Here is a 21,336-nt window from a genome sequence, read left to right on the forward strand (position 1 = left end):
TTAATTCCAGGAAAGTCAACACTGTGTCACCCATATTCACGCAGCTCTCATTTGTATGTGGGGTCTGTGTCGGTAGGAAATGAAAAATCAGGCCTATATGGTATTGTCAGTGGGTTCCATAATGGTCCCTTGCCAATTGCCTACATTTGGCTTTATAGTTTATATAAAATAGGCCCCACATGGGTTATGCCAGGGCTACCTGGATACTAAGTGGGCATGGGCCCAAAATGGGCAACTTATCTGCAGACCATAAGTAAATCCACCTATGGCATGACAATTGGCATGGGACCACTACAGAATCTGTGGACAGTCCTGTATAGTGCATATTTTTCAGCTCATTTACTACCCACATGGGCCCCAAATGCAAATGTTGGCTGTGGAGTTTGTTTGACGCAGTCCGACCGCACCTTAACAAATTGCAGGAGACAACCATGAAAGAACATTAAGTTACTGAGAGCCAGTTTGATTAAACAGATATATTTTACTGTTATTCGTACAAAAACTACACAGTAATCAACAAAAAATGAATTGCAGAATGCAAAATGAATGGTTAAAGACATAGCAACTTGCTATTTCGTTGAATATTTGTGGTCCACAGCAAACATTAAATCAAGGCTTATATTAACATTTTAACATTTATTTAAAAATAAAATCATATTGGCATGAGAACACATAATGACTTATTTAGGACTAAAAACTTAAAGTTTAGGACTTGGGACATTACTTGGGATTTGTCTATCTTTTTATTTTACACTTCACTTGGGTCTTGAGTGCATTGACTTAAGACATACTTTTCATTCATTCATTCATTCATTCATTCATTCATTCATTCATTTTCGGTAACCACTTTTCCTGGGCCACAGGGGTCTGGGGCCCATCCCAGCTGACAATGGGACAGGCTTGCATTGTACTGACTTGGTCCCACCTCTGACATGCACTATATGGGCTACAAGAACAATATGTGTTTTAGCTCCCTCTTGCCATTGTGTTTTGAAGCACTCACCTGCTATCACAGCTTTCTCCCAAGCCCCTGAGGCAAGTACAGGTTTGTTAATGGTTTCAGAAAAAGCATAAAATGATGAAACACAATCTGGAATTGTAGGTAAAGTGAATTGTTGAATGCCATGTGGTATTTTCATATAACACAGGAATGAGACATACATGGGGAGTACAGATTTTGGAGTAAACTGTGTCTTTATCACTTCAAAATTATTTTTGAGCTGTTTGCACGTAACTTCTGAATCAGTTTAAAGTTGTTTTTTTATCCTTCCTCCTGAAGGTTGTATTGTATACCGAGAGCGTTCTGACCTCTATCAGCGCACAAAAACCCTCTCCCTTGGTGGAGTTATCAACTGAGCTTTTCTAAAGGCCAGAGGAGACTCAGAGAGACCAAGGACTGCATGCACATTGTATATCACACAGTTCTCCAGCTTTCAAAGTTGCAGCTTTAGTAATGATTTATACTAGTTTATTATTTGATATTTCATATAAAATAGCATGTATGTGTGTGTGTGTGTGTGTGCGCACGCGCGCCATGCCTCTATGAAGCCAACGTGTACTTGTCCACCCACACTTGAATGCATCAAAAGATTTTGGCTGAAAAACAAAATGTACAGTATAATGGCAGAAATCCCAGAGTCACATTATCAACGGAATAGAATCAAGCATTTCTTGGACCCCAGATGATTTCTATACCAAATTTTAAACATTTTTTATGTCTCTGTAACAAAACAGAGAGGTGAAAACACAAACTATTCCCAATTTTATGTTACCCACACTGTAGGCGGTGAGTGATTATAGGAATCATGTTTCAAGAGGCATATTAACTGTTCAAGGGAAAATGGAGAGAGTTGAGTTGCAGCAGTGAAGTGACTGGCTGTCCTTGGAGTTAGTTTAAGAAATGGCCATTCTCCTTCAGCAGACTGTGGAGAGCTTTAGGCAGGACTGAGCTGGGAGAAGTCATTATTCCTGGCTAGAGTCTCAGTGATCCGTCTTCTGTATGGACACCTGAACCACTCTAAGTCCACCTCTGTTACCTAAACTCACCCTCTTTCCTTCGTCCAATCCCCAACCTGTCCCAGCTCCTCCACATACACCCTCATAAACACACAGATATCGACTAGCAAGTAATACAGGCATACACATGAGAACATTTTTTCCATCACATCTCAAGATATCACACCTTGGTGCATCTCAGCTTCTTAATATTTATACATCTCACATTTCCATTCTTGTCATGCAGGCAGCTGCAGAGCATATGGCTTGTTGTCTCGTAGTGAATGATTGAATAATCAGTTTGTAACCTTTTGTGGCTCATTCTCCAGGTGTGTCATTCAAGCCTGCGGCGGATATATGCTGTGAAAAAAGGGGAATGAATAAATTACATTGGATAGATAGTTAGACTTCATGTGGAGAAGCAGGAGAGCTCATAATGACTTCTCTGTAGAGGAGTCTCACACATTTCTGTGGAACATTTTTTCTTTCTCCCCGTTCTTCCTTTTCACACCCCTCTCCACCCCCACACTCTGCTCTACGTTCTATTTCTGACACAACAGCGATGAGTAATGAATGGTTTTGCCTTGCACTGGTTCTTAACAAGTGAGTGGATTGTATACAGTGTGTTCTGTATATTGGGCTAATTAGTGTTGTACTGGCACACCCCGGCAGAGCACAGAAACATCCCACTTGATGGTTGCAGCCAGTTATGTTTGTTTGTGGAAGAAGTGGCAGTGGAGAGACATTGAAGCTGAGTCCTCACTCCCAACTCGTCAAATGGTGACGCTTAGTCAGTGGCCCTCAGTGCCTGATACCAACATAGAGAGGCAATGTGTGAGACATACCAAGCCATGTCATTATTAGATAGTCTGAGCAACTGACTTATAAAGAGGGAGAAAGCCAGCATATGGCTGGAGGGAGGAGTGGTGGATGGGTCAAGTTAACACAGAACTTTCACTCAGGAGGCAACTGTTTGTGTCCTATGAAACTAAAAGTCAGTTTTGAGTTGTGCCATATGTCACATTACGTTCAAATGTACTTATTTTAACCCAAACTATGATGCTACTATGCATCACAAAATATATCACAAAATATGCACTCAAACCACTCACCCCCAGACTCCACAGCTCCTCATCACCGTATACAAATACCATGGATGTTAACATAAATACATTCCATTATATGCAGTCGACACAGATAATTAAAACAAGAAAAAACATAACACATAAACCTTTGCAAAATAAGGAAGTACAAACAAATACATTTTTTTCCCATTCATAGACTAATGCTAAATTCACTAAAACCAGCTAAATTATTGCTGAGTGTTGCTTAAGCGCTCGATAATGTAGTAAGGTCATCGCAGGCTTGTGTGTGTCTAATACTTGCCACAAAACACCTAAATTGAACTTCATCTAGTTCATGAACTGAACGTCATCAAGTCTGTATTTGATCCAAAAAAATATCTCTGCTTTTTGTCAATGTCAGAGCCCTGTTTTAACATCATGTACATAAAGCTAGCATAGCATCAGCTAATTTAGCTGAATGATGAGCTAAATAATGTTATTTGTCCAATTGTCTATTGTCTAATATGTGCATACAATATTCCAAAACCTTTATAGGTCATTTTTTGAAAGTTACAACTATTTCTGTAGCCCATTCTTGGACAGAAGGCTTCCCCCCTTATTCTTTCATCCACAGAGAACAATCTGTCTGCCTATCGCAATAATAGTTTGGATCCAGTTTCTAAGGGGTTTGTGTAATCCCATTAGCCAAACCAAGTACTTTTGTCACTTGAACATAAAAATAAACTGTAACAAGAGGAAACTCATATGCCAACCTTAAGAGTCGAAAACTGATGCAAGAGGGTTACCTAAAGCATCATAGCTTTACATGCAGGGCCACAGTGAGAATGTGTTGCAAATTAGTCACCTGGATCAGGATGTAGATCACAATGGTGGGTCCCTTAAAAGCCCTGAAGTGTAAATGTCTATGCTGTGCTTCTGCATCTTGTATCAACATGAATTATATCACAATAAGGACACCTCCTCCAAGCTGTATATCTCCTTTTTTGATATATCTCCTTTTCTAATATGTCCTTATTATTTTTCTCTGATATGTCCTGATCTGTGAATTTCCCAGAGCTCAAGAGATGAAGAAGCTGTCTTCTCTCAGCCAGATCTCTGTCTTGTTTGTTTACATCTTGCTTTAGTCCTTCCCATTCCCCACACACTCATTCAGTCTTCACATTTTTAAGACAAAATCACCTCTTTCTAACCTTTTTTCCTCCCATCCTGTTTTGATTCTGTCTTGTCCCTCTTTGCCTCTCAGTGATGATGTACTGTATTATATATATTTTGGCACACTACTGACCATCCTCCTGCGGCACATACACTTGCTCTCCTTCTAACTCATCCATCTCCTTCTCTGTCTTGCACCTACCACTCTTTTAATCTGTCTTCCTCTTTAGGTTTAAGTTTCCATTATACCATCTTTCTCTGTCTGTCTCTGTCTGTCACTTGGCTGTCTCCGACTAGACGGGAAGACTCCCTCTCTTTATGACAGCTGACATGTGGCAATTTTCCTTCGTTAATGACAAGAAATGTGCCAATTACCTCTCCGGATGTTTCACTGCCAATCAGACGCTAACGAGCTGCGAATATGTGTGTGTATCTGCATGTGCGTGTGCTAGTTTGTGTGTCTCTCATGTTTGAGTCTGTTGGCATGAGAGAAAGTTGGACAAGTGCTATATGAAACATAGTCCTCTGCAGAATTTTAAGCATTTGAAATCTTTTCACAAGTGCGGGTGTAGAGACTAGCTTACCTTTTCATCTCTGGTTTTATTAATGAGTCCTAATTATAGTTGTTACAGAATAAATGATGGCTGAACTGTTGCTCACTTTTGCTCTCTCACACACACGTTCCCACTTCTGACATGAGTTTCCACCACTTTCTATCCCTTGTCACTCTGTCTCCCTCCCACCCCTCCATCTGCGCTGAAAAGCTCTTTTGTTCAATTTTTAATTACCTTCTCATATAAAAGTGCTCTTGACATCTGAACGCAGCACGTTTGAAGAGGCTGCCTCTGTGATTGGTGCAAAATTAGATAACCACCTCTTTGTATCAGCTGTCAATCTCCATTCGAAGAAAAGACCTTATACTTACCAAAGGCCTTTGCTCTGTGCACACTGATGTAAGCTCTAATTAACAAAATATTTATGATGTCAACAAAAGCCATCATTTCTCTTGTTTGCATCATCTTTATTTGTTTTATTGGACTTGTGTTCCCTTATTTTTCATCATGACATATTGAACAAAGGACAGGCAAAATGGCATTCGGATCACTGTCAAATATTTGTTCTCGAAACACAAGAGCCTGTCTCTTTGGTCATGTTTGTCTTATTTGTTATTTTCCTTCAGTATTAAAGATTAATGGTGATATTGCAACACAAAAACCACACAAAAATCTACATAACCCATATTCAGTGAATAGTTTGATTCATTTACTGTAATTACTGTCCATGTAATGGTGTAGAGGCAATGGCTCATCATTGCTTTTTATTTTTTTGATTACAGTTTTGAGCTCAAGATAATGCACAGGTGTTATTTATCTTATAATATAAATGTGAAATGTATATTATAACTTTATAAAGGATATTTTCAGTGTTGAATTCTCAGGGAGAAAATGTCACCAGAGCTCCAGTTTAGTGAGTTATTAAACTCTTCTGGTGCTCCAACACTAAAAGTTATGACAGATGTCCAACTGCTACCTCACCAGATGTCAAGGCAGATTTCTTGCAATAAAATTAAAATAGAAGCCAATTTTATTTATTTATTTGGATCCTCATTAGCCACCACCGGGGTAGTACACACAAGTAAACATTACATCATAATATATAAATATATATATATATATATATATATATATATATATATACTGCAGTCCACTGTTTGAAAGCTACAAACAATTTAACCAGTTGTGATTTAGCTAGTCGTTTTTGTGTTCCCAGTGATTTTTTAGGCACCACAAAGGGTGTTTTGTAGAGACCCGTTACTGTTTTTCCCAGCAGGCAAAGTTCCACGAAAAGCTGTAATTTTTTACCGAGACATTGCTGCATCTCCAGTGGGGATTATGCCACCAGACTGGTTATTTTGAGCCAAGGGGTGATCTTTCGGTGTTTTTTGTGCCTGAACCTAACCACACATTAACCTCAGTGTTGTAAAAAAAAGTGTAATGTATCCACGGTTTGCAGAAACATACAATGCGAACACTTTTTTCTTGCTTCTGGCTTGAAAGCATACCCAGTTACCAAAGAGTATCAATGTAAGTTTTTTGCAGTAACTATCTCCAGTAGCAGAAATGGCAGATACTGAAACAACAGAAGTAACTGTGGGAAACAAATGCAGTGTGCCCTTTGTTGCTGGTAGTTGCTAGGCTTCGAGGAAAATGGAAAATGATGTGGTTATCTATCGCGAATGCGGCACCAACATCAATACAACTCTGAAACTCTAAGGGGAGGGGAAAGTTTGAAAGGTGTTTGTTTCTGCTTTAAACCAAGATTGAAGCATTATTTTCACCATCATTCTTATTGAATGTAGGTTTAATATCACAAAAACAAGTAAGACCGACACCTAAGAGAGGACATTGTCAACAGAATGACAGTTGGCAATTCTGTGCAGTTTACTCACAATGGCTCTATTCACTGCCTAAATGGTGCTAAAGCTGTAAAAGTACAATTAACGGATTAGATATTTTGTTCTTGTGTCTTCTTACTGCAGTTCTCATTGACTTGTATAATAATAAATTAATCCTCCAGTTATAAATTAAATGCAATCTACAGATAAGCATGCTTTGTGGTAAGAGTTGCAAATAAGGCTGAAGCATCATTTTGAGGAATAAGAATGATGTATAAGAACAGTCTTTGACAGATATAATGTGTCTCCTATACATCGCAACTGATGTCATGCAGCACTTTATTGCATTGTATGAGAGTGAGGTTTGATTCCGGTTAGTAGACGGCTTGTGAGGGAATCCCATCCTTCCTGGCACCGTGAAATTGATTCACCTAATACATCTTTATGGAGGAAAACACTCATAAGCAGCAAATCAGCCGAGAATATACATCACACTTACAGAGGTTTATTGTAAAGCTCTGCTGGTATTAAGTTTGCATCCAGTGTTTGCTCAGATGTACCTTTGTCATGGTGAAGAGATTTCTTATGAGCTGCAGGATATACAGCAGGGATACTCTACTTGCTTTGCTTGGGGGCCACTTTTGCACAATGACAGGGGGCCAGGGGCCACTCGCAGCAGCCCCATACCTATTTCTAGGATTTGAGGACATTTGTAGCATTTTAGGACTTTTCTAGGATTGTAGGACATTTATAGAATTTTGGGACATTTCTGGGATTTCAGGATGCTTCTAGGATTTTACGGTGTTTCTTGGATTTTACGATGTTTCTCAGATTTAGGACGTTTCTGGGACTTTAAGTGTTTCTCGGATTTTAGGATGTTTCTTGGATTTTAGGATTTTCCTAGGATTTCAGGACATTTCTTGTATTTCAGGATCTTTCTAGGATTTTAGGACATAAAGGGCTTGGCTAGGACCTCTGTCTGGGATCCTCTACTGGCACTTTTTTGAGAAACAAGCTCCATTTTGGTGCTGTTTTATGCATTCTGGCATCTTATGTATACTAAAAGTACAAAAACAACTGACAGTGTGAATCACTTTATTTTCTTTGTGAATTAGAAAATGGTTGGGGGCGGGGTCACTCGGCACTGGATCTGGGGCCACATCTGGCCCATGGGCTGCAAGTTGAGTATTGCTGATGTGCAGCATGCATTGATTTAAAGGAGGTTGGAAAATGTCAAATAATAGTGTGGTATTGAAAATATTTTCTTCTAAGCCTCTCTTATGTGTTCCCACTGGATAAGTGAGCAGGCAGCTGAGGTGTGACGCTGATGGCATCTTTGATAACTGTCATCTCAAACTAACACAGATAGCAGTAAAGCTGGTGATGCATGTAACTCTGTGCATGTCACAATCAGCCCATCTTTGCTTTTCACAAACTTCTAACAATGCTGGTCTTACAACAATGGCCAGTGTGTTGTTAGTCTCTGCACCACTACTAGCCGTTTCTGTGTTGTTTCTTACGAAATCTAACAACAACAGTGAGCCCTCACAGTGTTTTGTCTTGGCAGGCCTTATATCAGGTTATTGCCCCACTTTTTTGGAGATACTTTATCTCACAGGAGAAAGACCCCCTTTATAAACATCCTACTTATCTTTGCCTGTACTGCTCCTTTGAGTCTTATCTCTTATCATACGCTGCTCCTCGTGGGATATCACAATACACAGGAAGTCAGCTATTTGCCAGGCCTTCCCACCACTGGACAGCTCCTTTGAAGAAAACCAGAGACCCAGCAAATATTTTTGAATCAAAGTGGCCGCAGAGTGTGAGGCGGCACGTGTTATTCTTTTCGAAACCTTCCAGACCTTTACACCCTCTTGAAGAGAAAAAGGATATTGGTGATTTACAGCCAAATAAAGGTTCTAACTGGTCCCCTGTTCTGTGATAGTGCCAGGAGTTCAATATCAGTATCATTCAGAGAAATGAAACTCATAAGGAAAGGTCACAGAGACTCTCAGCTTCAGGAATTGTGGAGAGTTTTCTTTTCTCTGTTGTCTGACAGTGCTGCTGTTACTGTAGTGCTTTGTTCTAGGGGGAGAATAAAAAGAGCATGATAGCTATTGACTTTTTGTAGCAGGACCTCAGAGACGTAAACAATTGTGCTCTAATCCCGGCAGTCACCGCTGTTTGAGAGGTAAGCGGGGACAAGAAAAACTATAGCTGTTTAAACGCTTTGCTGTGATTTTCTACAATTTAATGAGGTCAGCCTGTCTTATATTTTCTCTCAGCTTCGGTTTAAAAGATTTTCTGTTGTCTCTGAGCTGTCTGTCTTTAATCTTTTTTTTCATGTTGTGCTACCTTCTTTTCAGGTGGAGTGGTTAAAGAACGAGGAAGTTATTGATCCTGCGGATGACAGAAACTTTTATATCACCATCGACCACAACCTGATCATCAAACAGGCCCGTCTCTCTGACACTGCCAACTACACCTGTGTCGCCAAGAACATCGTGGCCAAGAGACGCAGCACCACCGCCACCGTTATTGTCTATGGTAAGTTACTGTCTGAAAGGGATAACTCTTTTTCTCTTTTTTGAAGTGGGGGTGTATGGGATATACCTGTCCATGGACAGTATAAAAAAATACATTGGATGTCAGTCAGCACACCCTCAGTTTGAAGAGGCAGGCTGGACGATTGAAATGTACTGCTGTGGATGAGTTTTGAATTGATTTTTACCTGAAAAAAGAAAGTCCCATCTAAAAAAAATAAATATCAGTTTAAATGTTCGCATTATTTAGAATATTTTCACTGCTTTACCTTAATGTCAGACAGTGATTTCCAAACTGAAACTGTAATTTTGCTCTTTACATAGCCAGAATTAATTTAGAGAGACAGTGATTTAATACACACAGTGTTCAGCGTGCTAAAATTAGTGGGGGGTTTTTTCAAGGAGTCTGGTGATTCTGGTGAGAGATAGATGCAAAACTAAAGCTGGCCTTCACGTCAGAACAAGTTTTTTGATGGAGAGGTGAAGTGGTACAAATACTCTTAATATAAAGATAAAAAGAAAATGCATCCCAAAGTGCTTTACAGTAAGGGCATTATAAGCACAGAGTGCTTCACATAAAAACAGACAGAATGAACATATTCTAAATAAAGCATTTACTTAAAAACAAAAAACTAGAACTGAAATTAACCTTTTTTTAGGTGGCTAAAATGCGTTTTGCTGCTGATCTCCATCCATAGCAGTACATTTTTTAGCTTCTGTATCGGTCTCCAGTCTGTTTCTCCAAATTGGGTGTGTGTCGACTGACATATATTGAATGTAATATACTGACTATTGATGTCAGTGTAATAGTACCCCATACAACCCCACTTACAAAAAACCCAAACTATCCCACAGTCAATGAGATTTAACATCAGTGTCACATTTCCTGTGCTGCACTCATCCTCCTTACTGGCCACATAAAGCAAGTCAAACACTAGTGCAGAAGAAAAGTGTTGAAATCCCACAAGAAGGCAGCTCAAGTCAAAATAAAAAAATTTCAAAGTCACTCTGCATAAAGCAAATCCTTCTCTCTCCTGCGGCATGTAACATTCGCTCATTTTGTTCCTGCCGGAAGGTGTGCAAGGAATGAAAGATTAGTGATTTTCTGAACTGTAAGTGAGGTGCTGATGTGGCTGAGCCGTACTTAAAGAGACCCCGCTGTGGTTCCACACAGACTCACCCACTGTTTTTCCCTAACGTGAGCTAACGTGACTGTTATTGCACAGCACGGCTGTGAAGTTGGGACTTCAACGCCTGCTGGAGGCCGTGCATATTCAGAGTAAATGAAGAGATGTTGCATGCCTGTGGATGGATACACACACAAGACAAAAGTGAACAGATGCTTGAAACTGATACTTTCACCACGATTAAGTTTCAAATCTGCAATTAGGGCTGTCCTGAATATTACATATTGTCTGTATTGTTATTTGTTCAAAAAAGTTTTGGTGTGTTTTATGCAAGTTAGCTTTCCATGTGCCATGTGATTTTGGAAACATTTTAATTAAAAATACAACAAAACATAAAAACAATACCTTTTGTCTCAAGTTTGCACAGCAAATGCACTTTGATTAAGGTTAGGGAAAGACTGTAATTTTAGTTAAATGCTAATGAAGGTTAAAAAAAAAGAGTGGATACCTTATTGCAAGATGGCCCATTTTGTTGAAATTATCTCAAGTTTTGTGACTGTGTTATGATTTTACTATTTTGTATCAGTCTGATTTTATTCAGCTAATGTTTTAATTACTTTTATTATTTTTGCAATGGATAAATTTAGGCATGTCAGTGCAAATGTTCTTATGTATGATGTCCTCATGTTTGTGGCTTTATGATGCAGCAGCTTTGAGTCCAAAACAAATTTCCCTGTAGAAAAACAATAAGGTATACCGTACCTTACAAAAAGAATCCAAACAAAACACAATAAGCAAAAAAAAAAACCCAACAAACAACCCAAAACACTTCTGAATCCCAAACTTGAAAACCAAAGAACTCCCCAAGAACGAGTATCCGAATGGTTAAATATTAAGGTCCAGCTGAACTATAATTTCCTCATCACTTTTCACCCTCTCATGAACATTGCCAACAATGTGGTTAGTGGGGATCAATGTAAGTGTGATGTAGAAACACAAATTGTAAATCCAAGATAGCAGATTTTAGGGGTCGCTGTCTGTGCGAGGCTCCCTTGTCACTGACGCGGTCTATTAGGACCAAGTGTCGAAAAACTGCTTTGATGTCAGCTCATCCTTGAGAGAAAGTACAACAAGCCACTGCGTCTGTTAGTGCTGTCCTTGCTTTTTTACTCCAAATGGGATTCTTGCACATTTATGCATAGTTGTACTGTATGAGAAAGCTCTCATATTCCCGCATAAAGCACTTAAAGAAACCCAAAGGATAAGTTGTCTCTGATGCTAGTGATGAAAAAGTAAGAAGGACAGGCAATCTGTTTTTAGCCCAGTGGTTTCCAACCCAACCCGTTACAAGGACACTGGAAACAGGAGCACGAGTTGGCAACAAAGGAGAAAAAAAAAGGGTAGAGAGAATGAGAGAAAGAGGCAGGGAGGAGATAGATCCATAATCCATGGAGGAAAGAAAGCAGACAGTAAAGAAATGTGCAGCTTTGGCAGTCTTCACCCTAGAGTCCAATATTTTGGGCTTCTCTCATAAGCATGTCACATTTGAAAGTCGGAGGCTCCAAGGGGCCCAGTTTCACCATCTCAAATGCCACAGACTTGTTCTCAGCCACAAGCCCTGGTGTCACTCTGCACTGGATTTAGTCGCTGACAGAGATGGATGAGAGAGGGAAGAGAGGCATTAGGAGGAATCAGTGAATGGAAAATGCAGTAATCTGACCAGAATTTACTGTCTGGCTGGATGGCAGAGTAACGACCCGAGATTTCAGGGTCAAAAACACAAAAACTCAAGATATACATTTCACAATGGGCAATGCATCGAGATGCCCGAGACTCGAGGGACTCCAGTTAATGGGGAAGAAGCACTAAAAACAAACGTAATGAAATCTAAATGTAATCTTTTTCTGTGTCTCTCTGTGCTTTGACTGCATTTTTTATATCTTATTTAATTTGTTAAATAGATTTCTTTTGTTCTATTTATGCTTATTTCCTTTCACCCTAATCTATGCATTCTGTTGATTTTATGTCCTTTTTTGTTTTTTGTTTTTTTTTTTAAAAAGCACTGTTTAACTCATTTTTAAAATGAAATATAAATCTGAGAATGAGGTGAGAAAAACAGTCTAAATGACATTTATTATTATTATTAATAAATTATTACTGGAATGGGCTGATGGCTGTTGTGCTTTTTTTGTTTTGCCTGTATTGACCTTCAGTTAGGCCTAATACAGTTATTGTAACATTACATGTTGTCTGTGTGAGATGACAGTATAGAGAATGTAGCGAGAGATAAATTATGTTCGGGAATAATATTGTTTGAGGGGTGAATTGGTGAGGAGTTGGTTTCAATTTTGATTTTAATTTTGGTTAGGACGGGGGTTAGAAATAGTAGGACTCAATTATATGTTGATAAATTGCTAGAGTTGTTTGTATTTTGTTTTTCTGTCTTTATTTTTTTGTCTTTCTCTCTGTGAGTCAATAAAAGAGAAAATAAATAAATAAATAATGTTTTATTACCATGTGTTCCAGTGAATGGCGGTTGGTCAACATGGACAGAGTGGTCAGTGTGTAACAGCCGCTGTGGCCGTGGTTACCAGAAACGCACACGCAGCTGCACCAACCCGGCCCCACTCAACGGCGGCGCCATCTGTGAAGGGCAAGGCATTCAGAAGCTGGCGTGTAATCCTCTCTGCCCAGGTATGGCCATTTAATTACAATACACCCACTAAGCAGTGGGTGGAAAGGGCATAGGTGCCCAAAAAACGAAATACATAAAATATGATAAAACTCAGTGTTTGCATATTTCGCTCTGTTTGTGCCTCCACCCTTACGCGTGTGTCTTTCTCCCACTCTCACTGTCTCAAATCATGGATCCGCTCACCCACTCATGCACTTGTTTGTCTTCATCTCCTCATTCGCCATTTCGCTCACTCTACCCCTCGTCTGTCCTGTGTGTTGTATGGTAGTGGATGGCCTGTGGACAGAGTGGAGTAAGTGGTCCACCTGTGGGACAGAGTGCACCCACTGGAGGAGGAGGGAATGCAGCGCTCCAGCGCCCAAAAACGGGGGGAAGGACTGTGAGGGCATGGTGCTCCAGTCCAAGAACTGCACCGATGGGATGTGCATGCAGAGTGAGTACCCGACTAATCCTCTGCTACTCTCTCTGACCTGCCAACCAAAGAAATTGCTTCACCCTTTGACCATGAGTTTCACTCTGCTCTTTCATCAACACGCTGTGTTTCACATCCCCGCATAACGCTCTCACCCTGTCTCTCACTCACTCCGTTTCGCTTCGCTCATACATAAACAACAAGACATGCTAAAATGCCTTTTTCTCTGTCTTCTTTATTTACACATTCATAATGCACAAAAGCTGTTGGATAAAAGTGACATAAAAGCAGAAACCACTGCACATCTTTTCTCTCTGCTGCAAATATAAGTATATGTTAAAAAAAGACATGGCCACATGGGGAAGCCTCTAAGTAATTATCCTTGTCACAAGCTAAGCATTTGGGAGATATATTTAAAATAATAATAAGTGATTATAATGTAATTACGTAAGGGGGGGTCACATCTACTAGGCTGCTTTGATTACTACCTTAATTTAAATCTCTGGATTCTTTAGGTCCAATGAGAGGAAGCACGAGGCCACAAAGTGGCACAAGTGTAGACGTGCTCCTATTCCCGAGCTGGCAATTACATGTGTTGGAAAGTGAGGAAACATTGTATATAATAATCACAATGATTTCAAAGGATTCAGCAGCATTTCTTTCACATAAATCACAATTCTTCAATTGGTTTTGCTGTTTTGTTGCTAACAAAAAAAAGGCCACAGCCAATTTGTGGTGCAGCCAGATATTTTTCTGCAGGCAGCAAACTGTTTTCTGCTTCTCTTTATTCCAGCAAGTTAAAAACAGACACGCACTTTAGTTTAGCCAACAATCCTGCTCCCTCTCCCTTATAATACATTCACAGTTGCTGTAGTTGCTCTGATGCATGTGTGTGTTTGTGTGTGTGTGTGTATGTGTGTGTGCTTTTACTGTAATTTTAAGGCAGGAATACTCAGCTTGCTTTGCTTGGGGGCCACTTTTGAAAAATGACAGGAGGCCAGGGGCCTGTTGCAGCAGCCTCATACATGTTTTTAGGATTTTAGGTTGTTTCTGGGATTTTTCGGACTATTCTGTATTTTTGGATATTTCTAAGATTTTAGGACAATTCGGGGATTTTAGGATATTTATAGGATTTTTTTGTCGTTTCTAGAATTTTGGGACATTTCTCTGATTTTAGGTCATTTGTAGGATTTCAGAACAGTTGAAGGATTTTATGAAATTTCTCAGATTGTAAAACATTTCTGGGATTTTAGAATGCTTCTATGATTTTGGCACATTTCTAAGAGGTGAGTTGTGGTGGGTGATCTTCCACTGGCAAACAAGCTCTGTTTTGATGCTGTTTTAGGCACATTATGTATACTAAAAACACAAAAACAATTCTCAGTGTGAATCACTTTATTTTTATTGTGAATAAAACAATAGTTGGGGGGTCAGCTTTGGTCCATGGGCTGTAAACTGAGTATTACTGCTATATAGGGCAAAATATTTGATACCTTGAACTTCCATTAGAACAATTTTCTTTTCAGTACCTATAATGACAAGAGAAAGAGGATGAGATGGAAATAGCTGGAACAGTAACTGAGTTAAACTCTGTGTCTGCTTTAATAAAAATCCTCTCCAATAAACATCTTTGAAGGTGTTAGACCCACACACTGTCACAGATGCCTCCATCATGTGTATAACCCACTACAGATGGTGATGGTGACACTAATAATATAACAGAGGCTTGGCTGCTGGATGTCTAGAATTTGATACAGCTGGCCGTCGGCGTATGCAGCTCATCTGAGATTTTGCCGCACTATAAGGGTTGTAAACTGCTATCTGCAGTATGGTGTCGACATGATGTACCATAGGTTACGGTTGACATCACACTGGCGGTCAGTGTGCATCTTTAGACCCAGCTGGCTGATGAATGTTGTCCAAAGGAAACATGTGCATATGTATGGAGGACTGACAGGAAACTATGACTTCAGTGTTCAGCGGTTTAATTTAGCACCAGAGGGATGCATTAGCTGATTTTATAACCAAGGTCATATGTCTATAGTGTATTGAAACATCAGGGGGCAATCTACAAGAAAACCCACTCTTATTTGTGTTATTCATCTTATAATATTTCCCTTTGTGGCACAACATACGTTCACCCCACACTCCCCCACCCCCTTCTTACCCTCTGCGACGCAGCCTATCTCAGAAGCATTAGTTCTCGGTAGATTGATGGCCAGTTTGCAGAGAATATAAAGCCATAATGATATAGATTTAGGATCATTTCAGGGATTGATTTTTTTTTGGAAGCTAAGAGGGTGAAGCCACTTATGTCAATGCTAATGACCATTTCCACTAGCATTTAGGAGAACGGCCCATTATCTAAAAGCTCACATTATGGCAAATATGATTGGGAATGGAAGTTGTGTGCAATCTGAACTCACCTCGGACTGCTGATCTGCTCCCTCCAGTGCAGGGCTGGGATCTGAGCAAACACATGTCTGTGGATTCCGTTGCAGCTTGATCTTATTTTCGGTTGTTTGAATTTATTTAAATCATTTCAATTGCAATCCATCGCAGAAATCTGGGAGAGAAATTTGATATGAGCAGTGCTTGAAATAGAACTCGGGTTGCTCCATCACTGCTCAAAAACACAACTGACCTGAGTTGAAGAGGAAAAAGTTGTGTTATAATTTACTTTGCAGCTTGTTTATCACATTTAGACTGTTGGGGAGTTTGGGGGTTGGAGTTAACAAAGTTATGCGTCTACAGATTGATCTAGAGAGGTTGCACTCTGCCTGTTTAGATGGAATTTCCCAACTCTAACATGAGTATAGTTTTCACAGTTCACTGCAGCTGACCTGTCTAAATCTCTGTTTTGCGCACCCTCTGTGGTCTGTCTTCCTTGATTCTGATCCAGACATTTGGTAGCCCTCCTCTCAGACATGACATTTTCTTGACATATTGATGTAGAGAAAGGGGAAAGCAAACTCCTGCAAGGGCAAATGCTTTATTGCTATCAAATAACAGAGTCCGGAAAGTCCTGACACTCAGGTACACTTAAGCCCTCCAAGAACATGACGTTACTTACACTATAGTGAGAAGTTTTGATTATGTGTAAATATCTTTAATCAGCAATTTCAGGGAATGTATATTTACCACCAAGCATGGACGGAGCACTGAATGGGCCTACTGGTCTCAGGCTCAGGAGCCCAAAGTGTCCGAGGGCCCCCTGGCCCTCACCTGCAAAAGCTTCTCAAATTAAAATGTACCAACCAGGAAGAGACTCAAAATATCCACCAATAGATGCAAAGTGGGTAGATACAAAAAAAAAAAAAACTACAAATAGACAAAAAAGGCACAAAATTATTTCAAAGACACACAAAATAATAAAATAGATACCAAATGGCTGCAAAAAAAGATATAAAATAGACATAAAATGGCCTCAAAAGATGACCACAAAGAGACACAAAACAACAAAAGATGCATAATGACTATAAAGAGACACCAAACAACAACAACAATAAAACAAAGAGGCAAAACTACCACAAAGTCTGTCTCTTGCTTCTCTGTCAGAGAGGCAGTGGGGCCTTTTGGACATTTGTGCCCAGGGGCCCACTGTCTCATAATCCACCCCTGCCACAGAGGTAGAGGCAAAAATGAAGCTTTCGCTATTCTAACGATGACATCATGTTTGCCAGAGGTTGGAAATCTGCCACTGTGGGAAGTAATGGCTGAAACACAGACAGTGATTTCCTGTACTACGAGTCCCCTTCCCTCCCCAACTCTATGTTGTCAGTAAGGAATAATCTTTGTCTCTCTGGGGCTCTGAGGTTTCCTTTGGAGCCCACCCACTGAAGCATGCTTTTACTCTGGCTACACTGTAGACTGACGGATGAATAGAAACTCTACAGGATGGGTTCAAATGGGCCATCAGTTAGACTGACCCTGACAGTCACCTCCCCCTGCTCCGGCCCGGCCTACCCGTTGCCTGATTACATGAACACACCAGCCCCATCTATCAAGCCATTGATTTTCCTGTCGGTCCACTTGTCTGCCTGTGGCTCTCTCGCTCTCCAATAAGGACTTCATTGTTTGTATAGTTGTTTATGGATGTCCCAGGGAGGCTGAATATTATGTGCCGTAGTGTACTATCCCTGGCTGCTGTTCCACACTGCTTTTCCTTTCAACGTTCAACCCCGGACACAACAACCAGAAGCCCAGCCGCAGCACAAAAAACATCTGTGTTATTTTCTCCAAATCTCCGTCCTTCAACCTTTCTCCATTTCCTGCTTCCCTAACATAATGGTTCCTTTTATCCCATGCTCTAACCTCCCCATCCACCTTCCAGTGACAGATGTAAGGCTGTTGGTTCTATTGACTCTGTTGGAGCCCACGCTTTATCAGACCCTCCATTCCCCCCTCACCTGCCAGCATCTATCCTGCTGCTGCTGAGGCACTAAGCCCAGTTGATGGATCACGGCACTCCCTCACAGAACCTCCATGTTCTCCCCAACCCCTACTCCTCTCATCCATCTCTATACTCTGTACACAGATCTGGGAGAGGAGGGGCCAAATCAAGAAAGATCACTTCCCTGTGTCATCACTCCTACTCATGAGTTTGTTGCTGTCTCATTTGTTGAGTTTGTTTTTCTGTTGGCTTAAATTTGATTTTCATCATCCCACTCCCATCATCCCTCCCCCCTCCTTCCCTCTTTACCTCCCCTACTCTCTCTCCCACCCACAATCCCTTCCTCTCTCCTAAAGGTACCTTATTTCAGAAGTCTTCTGAGGCAAAAGACAAGAGTGATTTGGGGAATTCATGTGAGTTGTTGTTTTATTTTATCTTTTTTTTTTTAAAAAAACATTATTTCTATATTCATTTTCATGTCTGTCTCTGTCTCTATTTTTTTATTTGCAGGTTGTGCACAAGGAAATTGCACTCATAGTCCCTGATAAATCATTATAAAAACATTACTTTTTTGGAAGAAAAATAAAACTGTAAAGGTTCCACATTATGCTCATTTTTGGGATCATACTTGTATTTTAGGTTTTTAGAGCATGTTTACATGCTTTAAAAAAAAATTCAATTTTTTTTTTTTCACATACTGTCTGCCTGCATATACCTATGTTCATTAGGATTTTAGGATGTTCCTAAATTTGGCAAACTTGTTTATTTCTGTTGTCATTTCCAGTCTTAACTGTATAGAGATATAGTTATGGGGTTATAGAGTCTGCCATTTCTGTTGTGCTTATTTTATGAGTGTTGCTAACATCTTTGATAAACCAAATCTACCAGCACAGAAGCTAAGCAATGTGCTGCTGCAGACGGCGGCTGCAGTAACATGTATTTTAGCCACCTAAAAAAAATGTATATCAGTTTAAGTGTACACTATATTTAAATATTTGCTCCGCTTTACCTTACACAATTGCTGATTGAGGCAGCGGTAGACCAGCAACTCGTGTAAAATTACTTTTTTTCTCTCTCCTTTTTTTGTTATATAACGCCTTCAAACTGTGGTCGGTAAGGGCTGTCTAACGGCAAGGTAAAGCTGTGAAAATATTCTAAATATAGTGTATATCTAAAATTATGTTGGCCTTTTTTTGGGTGGCTGAAAATAGTCAATTAAAGCAGAGATTGCTCAGTGCCATTTGATTATATGTACGTGATGCGTTTTCTACCTTGAGGTCATTAGTTAATATTGCGATTCGGTCTATTCACCTTCTTACAAAGGGACCCATTTATAATGTTTATGTTTAAGTTTGAAACGGTTTATATAATAGCCTATGGTCATGACATCACAAATTCATGAAAATCCAGATGGCTTGTTTAAAGGCACAGTTTCTGAATATGGGCTGTGTGTTTTTCTCTGTGAATTGAGCCTTTTGATGCTTTCACAGTATTTATACAGCACCTATACCTGCTTTTTTATTAAATAAGACATGAAAATCTGACTTTTTACGAAGTGGTATTTTTTCATGAAAACATCAAGCGAAACAAGAGCATGTTTGCTATTGTTTCTATCATTTTCACCTTTGTTTCATTATTCTGTATTTTTCTTTGCAGATAACCTACTCAGGCCTTTTTTTTTCTTGATTTCTGCTCTATCCTTCTTCATAATGCATCTCTGCTATCCAGCTGCCTATATACTTGCTATGTTATTTTGTCTTACTCATAGCTGACGATGCTCTTTACCCCTGGTGTTCCTCATGAACTTCAGCCCTTCACCACTTTGCCTCTGAGTGAGCTCCAGCACTGATTCTGGCAAAGACTTTAACCCACTGTGTCTTTCTTAGTCTATAATCTCTTATATTTCTTCCCTCTCTGTATCTCACCCTCCCTCTGTAAATCACTGCGTCCTCACAGAGAATGAAGTGTTCAATAATCCCTTTCATTTCCATTTCTTGTACTTTTTCCCTCTCCGACAATGGCTCATGTTCAAAGGGATGTATTAATCTAAGTGATACATTTTAATGCGTACACTTAGCAGGTTGCTGCCTTTATCATCAAAGCGTGGATGGAAGATTGTTCGACTGAGGGGATATATGTTAAATAACTGCGGGGAAGCTTGGCAGAGGAAGCACGGTGAAATTACATTTGCAGACTTTCATCATTGGCTCCCCTGCTCTGTTTTCTGTTCCTGTCTGTGTTAGAAGACGGATTAGAGGCCGAACATATATGAGGATACATCTTGACACTCCTCTGTAATGGGATGTCTGAGTTAAGGATAAATTGAAAGGGTGAGGCCACACATGTCCTTCCTGGGGACGGAGGGAAAAAGAGTATTCGCCTGCCTCTATAATTGTGGCCATTCAGTACATCTTAGCCTAACAAAAACTATTTTTTTCTTAATTATTCTGTGACTGAAAGGGAATGCCCCGCTGAAGGTCATATTTGATGTCATTTCAACTAAAAGAAATGAAATAAAATGGATTTTAAACAGACTCATTGCAAGAATTGTGTGCTTGTTTAATTAGATTTAAAGATCTATTCATCCATAAAAATAAACCTCAAGCAACCAGAGAAAAATACGCTCTTCCACTCTTGGAGTCCAAGAATGCTCTAAAAAACACACAACTTATGGCTTTCAGTTGTCACAAAATTCTCCCTTCTCTTGCTTTTCCTTCTCTTCGCCTCCTTTGTGCAAGAGAACACAAGAGACACAGATTGAGTGCCATCTGCATCCCAGAGACACATGAGGCTAATTTACACAAATGCTCGGCATCATGCATGCTCTGCCGGTGTTGTGCATAGATCTATGGCTGATGCTGCCATCTACTGGTGCAGCCTCTGTGCCATTTACATACTCAAATGACCTCAAAAACAGAAATGTCTCTCTTATAGAAAAACAACTTTATTCTCTCATAAATAAGAATGTGTTTATAAACTTTGGTCTTTGGCTTTTTTTCAGAGCCCCCTTGACATTTACAGTGTGTATTCATACGTCGAACAATGCACACACGCAGGCTCACACATGCCTTCTGGCATTTCGCTGCCTCTAAAGAAGAGTTTCTCCCCATTTGTCAACTTGGTGACAGTGAAGGACATTCTTTAGCAAACACTACAGAGAGTTCAGACTGTCAGTAGGCATCCATTAAAAAGGTCTGATCGGTAATGAGTGCCTGTCTGAGTCTACGTTCCCAACAGCCACTATATCCATGCCAGGCCTGCTAATCACAGAGGTTTCTCCAGCTGGAAAGTGGACAGAAAGAGACTCTGGGAGGGAGATAGAGATGAAAGACAATTTGAGAAATGCAAGCTATGTCTAGATCTTATCTGCAGTGTGTAAGAACAAAGACAGAGACAGACTCTGAACTCCAACACAGAGCACGGTAATTTGAAGATGAAAACATCTATATCTTCGTCTTCACAACTTTTGATCTCGCTTCTGAGCCTGCTTGTTAGGACAGTGTGTCATTGGGTTGCACTGGAGCAGCCTTTCCTATTAA

The 21,336-nt window shown here is 40.0% G+C and overlaps 1 protein-coding gene across 2 annotated transcripts in view; it reads left to right on the top strand.

Moving 5' to 3' along the window:
* Positions 1-21,336, top strand: part of unc5cb (unc-5 netrin receptor Cb) — a 143,266-nt gene that overhangs the window by 105,840 nt on the left and 16,090 nt on the right. The window contains exons 5-8 of one of the 2 annotated variants that reach the window (XM_042509739.1): positions 8,994-9,174; positions 12,824-12,991; positions 13,261-13,425; positions 18,154-18,210. In XM_042509739.1, coding sequence (XP_042365673.1) covers positions 8,994-9,174; positions 12,824-12,991; positions 13,261-13,425; positions 18,154-18,210 — 571 coding nt within the window. The remainder of the gene's footprint in view (positions 1-8,993; positions 9,175-12,823; positions 12,992-13,260; positions 13,426-18,153; positions 18,211-21,336) is intronic. The other variant, XM_042509741.1, reaches the window with a different exon arrangement.

Source organism: Plectropomus leopardus, chromosome 20 (assembly GCF_008729295.1).
Source record: "Plectropomus leopardus isolate mb chromosome 20, YSFRI_Pleo_2.0, whole genome shotgun sequence".
In the NCBI taxonomy this organism is placed as follows: domain Eukaryota; kingdom Metazoa; phylum Chordata; class Actinopteri; order Perciformes; family Serranidae; genus Plectropomus; species Plectropomus leopardus.